Genomic DNA, 5466 nt, shown 5'->3' on the forward strand with positions numbered 1-5466 from the left:
TCGCCATCTCTTTCCCTAACTCTTCACCATCCACCGCTTTTATAAAGATGGCGTGATCGTCTGCGGAATGGGAGATGCTGCGATAGACATCATGCCAGAACACCAATGATAACGTTGCTTGAATAAAGGTTCCGCTATTCTTTTTATCTCGTATTAGCTCAAAATCAAAAGCACAGATTAACAAAGCGCCAAAATATTTCTAACGTGGAGTTTTGCTGCTTAGAGAGAGTCTATTGTTAGCTGCAGTTTTTTAATTACATTGAATGGCACCCACGTCTCCCATATCCCAGTTGTCGTTGCTAAGCTCGCTTGCATTTTCTACTTCGATAACAGACACATTAATTTGCACAGAATTAACACCTTAGTCTCTTCATTCGTGGCAAGGCATTCAATGTGTGCTTTGTTAAATAGTGACCCACTCTACCTCCTTAGTAATATCATTACTGACCTCGCGAGTAAGCGCAATCGTTTAAGATATGACGAAGGTCCGTGGCGTATTCGTTGTGTGTGTGTTGAAAATAGCTTCGAAAATTTTCGGCTGTGCGCGCCGAAGTAGCATTCATATTGTATTGTCTTAGGAAGCACGTGAAAACAAAACAGAACACGGTGTGCTTGCACAGTAGCTTTATATTGTCATCAGACTGGTCCAGCCTGCCTTGACTAGTTGCACACGCACCACGTGCCTTGGTCGCAATATCCGCCGCCAGAGCCCAGTGACTTGCAGTAACTCTTGCAAGCGTCGGCCTTGCAGCCAGACGCGCGAGCTGCAGAAAAGCGAAAGGGCCTCAGTGACAATAGTGACCTTCCTTCGTGAACTGTCTCTCTAAACGGTAAAATCGTGTACTTCAACTGCAATCGTACCACGACAGGCACACGTGCTACTCTCATTCACTGCTTTTGATAAGCCCAATGAATGCATGTAAAAGGAAGACGATATGTTTCATCAACTGTATGTGGCGCTTCGTTGTCTTACGTGCCTCTTTCGCTTTGAAGGAGTGGTTGGTGCGGCTAATTCTGACTTTTAAAGCTTCTATCTATGCAGTAGACGGAAATGTAATTAATAAGAAACTTTACCTCGTTTGTTACAAGAAGGCTTATCTATCTATCTATCTATCTATCTATCTATCTATCTATCTATCTATCTATCTATCTATCTATCTATCTATCTATCTATCTATCTATCTATCTATCTATCTATCTATCTCTCTCTCTCTCTCTCTCTCTCTCTCTATATATATATATATATATATATATATATATATATATATATATATATATATATATATATATATAAGAAAAATGTTTGCGCTTCACCAAACTCTCCTGCATAGACAAATCAGAGCTGCCTGCGACAACAGCTTTCTTTGCGGGTGATTGAAATTGTCAGGTTGTGGTTTAACGTTCTCGAGCACGTTTGGCACGCATCCAGCATTCCAGCATCACTCTGGCAGCTGTCCCTCGCAGAATGTAAGTTTTACCGGTAGTTTTGTCCTTCCGTAGGTCGCTGCCGCTAATTTTCACCCGCCACCACAAGCTGAGCTAGGCGAAGAGGACCAATCGCAGACCCAGGCAATGCCCCTCTCCATCCGACAATTTACTTTCACTGCTACATACCGGAGCCACCGAAACATACTCCACTGGTGCGCCTTCCTTGCTTCTTGTGAAACAATTGATAAGAAAAAACCTGTCAAGGTAGGAAACTATGTTTGCTTGAAGAGCATGTCATGCGGTCCGATGTATCTACATATAATAAAAATTAAATTCTAGGGTTTCACATGCCAGAGCAACGCTATTATAGTTAGAACGCCGTAGTGGAGGACTCTGGAATTCTCACCACTTGTGGTTCTGGAACGTGCCCACAATGCACGGGGCACGGGCGTTGTTTCACTTCGCCTTCATCGAAATGCGAGCGCAGTGGCACAATTTCCATGCCGCGGTCTCGTACTTAGCAGGGCAACACCACATCCGCTAAATCAAAGCGACATGTCGCCTATATACAGGGTGTTTCACGTAACTTGAGCCAAGTATTTAAAGAAGAGGTTAACTGCAACTGAATGAAACCAAGGACATTTGTTTGCGGTCATGTGGTGCATCTCAGGGTATTTTTGCATAGCGCCTACTTAAATAATTAACTAGAACAAATTAATAAATTTTTAATCATATTAGGGCCAAGTGGGTTTTCTTACGTTCTAAAGGGCATTAGAAAACTACCGATACCATTTTTTGGGCAACGTACGTACAGTCGACCAAGAAAGTTTACGAACCACGGTATCTCAGAAAATTCAAAATGTACGAGCAGCCTTTAAAAGCAGCCAGTAAAATTGTGCATCACAATGTTGTTCGCATATGCCACAAAAGGCTAAAAGTGGGAATAACAGGCTGTGTTTTGAGACTGAGGAGACATTAAGCTTTGGGTCAGATCTCTTGGTCCGTGAACTTTTTTGTTCGACTGTACATGCTGCACGAAGATATTTTCCGGCGTTTAGAGAGCCCAAAATATGAAATAAGTCTTACGTGACGGCGCACACGCGCTACCGTATTGCAACCCTCCCGACCCCGCTGCGTGAGAAAGAACCGCGATCGCGGACCGTGGCGAAGTCAGCGGTTGCGGCTCTAGGCGTGGTCTTACGAGTGCGTCATAATCTTTGACGGTGGCCCGCGGAAAGGAAGCACCGTCGTCCTTCAGAAGCGATAGCCCGCTGCAATACCATAGCACACGAGCGCAGTCACATGGTTTTGTTAATAACATCGCGGGTTTTCTTTAAACGCCGGAGAAAATCACCTCGAAGCATGTACAGTCGCGATCAATTTGAAGGTGATCGCTCGAGCGGCGACCAAAACTAGGAGCAGCGCCACGTTACGTCATCAACGTCGGTCGAGAGGGAAACATCAGATAGCTCCCCTCTCACTCTTTCGGTGTTCCCTGAAAAGGTGTCACTCCCGTCAGCGTTCAAGGCATAGCCTGCGAATTCATTTCGACTGCGTTATGAGCTTTTGCACAGAGGCGTCATTGTTAGGCCAAGATATGCATGAGGAAGCGACGCACACAGATCTTTGTCATGAAAGGGAAACAAACACAAAAATGTGGCGAGTTGGTCTTGGGGGTGATGGTTGCAGCCTGGAAGAGCATAATAGGGGAAGAAGGCAGTGCAATTTTTATCTTCGCAGTTCCGAAATCGGCCGCTATGCTGCTTGGAAGGCCCGCCAGTCGATGCTCGCGCGATCACCTTTAAGTGATCGCGACTGTACGTTGCCACAAAAAATTGGATGGGCCGTCTTGAAATGCCCTCAAAAACGTAACGTAACGCACTTGGTCCAAAAGCAAATATAAAAAATTTTCCAGTATTGACCTTACTAAGTAACTAATTAAGCGGAATACATAAGTTATTCGATAGAGCGCCAAATGACGGCAGACCATATGCCTTTGGTCCCATACAGCCGCGGATAAACAGTTCTTTAAAACCCGGGGTTCATGTAGCACGAAACACCCGGTAGATATACCGGGTGTTTCAGCGAGCGCTTTCAAAATTTTTTCAACTTTTTCGAAGGAGAGGACGTTATTGTACAAAAATAGAAATGCATAACCGACTAAATAAAAATCAATATTTGGGTTTTTAAAAACAATATGGGCCATATTGCCATATGTCCAATATGACCACATTGCAATTTAAATATTCTAGCGCCGTGTCGTTAGTTCTCATGCAGGGTTCACATGGAATGAATTCTCAGTATGACACCAGTTTCTAGATCTTAATTACCGAACTTTGCCGAGAAATACATTGCCGTTCTAGTTACTTTCTTATCGAAACATCATTTTGTGCGTTTAAGCAAAAAAAAAGTAGTTGGAACGCCAATGCATTCCTTTTTCACAGTTTGGGGAATTATTATTCTGAAACCGGTGTTATCCTGAGAATTCGTTCCAAGTGGATCAGCTTTTCGAACTCCATGGCTAGAAGTTATAAAGTGCAATATGGAGCATAAGGTAATTAGTTAAAGCATAGTGAACTTATTAAAAACATAATTAGCGAATGTATTAGCTGATGGTGCACTTAAATTTTTGTGCAGATAATGTCCGCGTCTTCGAGCACACCAGCTTATGAACTTAAATGGTTCTCTCTGCGACAGGCAACCTTTAACACTGTTGAAAGTTCAAATTGAAACAAACACACACACACACACACACATATATATATATATATATATATATATATATATATATATATATATATATATATATATATATACATACAGAGGCAGAGAGAGAGAGAGGGAGATATGCAAAATCGAACTCTGGCAGAAATATTTCAGTTGTTTAATCTTGGCCAGCGACGAACTCAACGCTTCCTGATACAGTCCTATCTGAGCTTCCTAAGAATATATTGGTAATAAATACCTTACAACACAAACATATACCTAAATATTATACGTACCTTCTTCACTGCGCTCCTCGGATCTTTCTCCTGTTGCAGTGATCATGACCACGAACGCTGCATGCAGAAGGGCAAAAAAGATATCAACAGAAAATCCTAGAGAACATCAACGTCCTTTTTTTAAGGATCTGTTGACTCCACCGTTCAGTAAGGTGGAGTCAACGGTGGAGTCAACGGTGGAGTTCAGTACGGTGGAGTCCATTGAATGCGAATCGATCGGTTCGCATTCAATAAGACACACGACAGAGTATTATTCGCTTGAATTCTCGTGAAACCTAAGCTGTATGCTTGCACGTAAAATATGTGCCAGAAATTTTTCCTCGGCCGCATCACCGTTTGTCCACTGCTCTGTGTTTAGGAGTGCAATTCGCCTCCAGTGCGCCATGGGATATCTTTTTTGTTATATTGAATGCGTTGCTAATGGGCATAGTCTGTTTACCTGCTATTACTGCTACCAGGAAGATGGCAGAGGTGAACCTCATCTTAGCGAGAAGTCTTGCTGTGTCCTGCGAGCAAGAACAAAATTGATATTTTCCGTAGCTTAGAACACACAGCGTATGGCAGCACAGAATTTCAAGTGCACTAAACAATCTGCACGTTTATGCATTTCAAAAAATATATATATAAGTTACATGTGAGCAAGTTCTTTTTCTGGTTGAACTATAAGAATTCTTACACTTCGAGAACAAAAAACAACTTAAAGACTTATAAAACAGTCTTGTCTAATGCTCATGCATGCAGCAGGACTTTCTTTACCTTTTACCTAAAGCTCACGAATGGACTTACTTTGACAATCATAATCGCGAAAGCTCTGCTTTAATTTGAAAATTGAAACTTTGTACATGAAATTTCCCGAATATATGTGTTTATGCTATAATAACATTCCGCACTGATGCAACTGATGATTCCGCACTGATGTCGCAGAGGGCACATAAAAAAGGAGAAGAGCACTACTTGTTCAAAGACAAGGCCATAGTGCACCTAGTGACAGGGCCAATGCAGACGAGAATATATTTACTACCCGTAGTGATATAAA

General features: G+C 42.3%; 1 protein-coding gene across 1 annotated transcript; it reads right to left on the bottom strand.

The window, feature by feature from the left end:
- Positions 1–660: 660 nt before the first annotated feature.
- LOC142564740 (uncharacterized) lies at positions 661–4912 on the bottom strand. Its single transcript, XM_075675880.1, has 3 exons — positions 4870–4912; positions 4431–4487; positions 661–764 (listed from the first exon to the last, which is right to left on the bottom strand). Exons 1-3 carry the CDS (start codon positions 4910–4912, stop codon positions 661–663), a joined length of 204 nt encoding a protein of 67 aa, XP_075531995.1.
- Between the last annotated feature and the right edge of the window lie 554 nt (positions 4913–5466).

Source organism: Dermacentor variabilis, chromosome 11 (assembly GCF_050947875.1).
Source record: "Dermacentor variabilis isolate Ectoservices chromosome 11, ASM5094787v1, whole genome shotgun sequence".
NCBI lineage: Eukaryota > Metazoa > Arthropoda > Arachnida > Ixodida > Ixodidae > Dermacentor > Dermacentor variabilis.

What these genes read in the sequence shown, in the direction of transcription:
- LOC142564740 (XM_075675880.1), bottom strand. Translation starts at nt 4,912, where the DNA reads ATGAGGTTCACCTCTGCCATCTTCCTGGTAGCAGTAATAGCAG. An exon ending in CCTGGTAGCAGTAATAGCAG is followed by an intron (nt 4,488 to 4,869) that starts GTAAACAGACTA and finishes TTCTGCATGCAG; the next exon opens with CGTTCGTGGTCATGATCACT. An exon ending in CGAGGAGCGCAGTGAAGAAG is followed by an intron (nt 765 to 4,430) that starts GTACGTATAATA and finishes GCTTTTCTGCAG; the next exon opens with CTCGCGCGTCTGGCTGCAAG.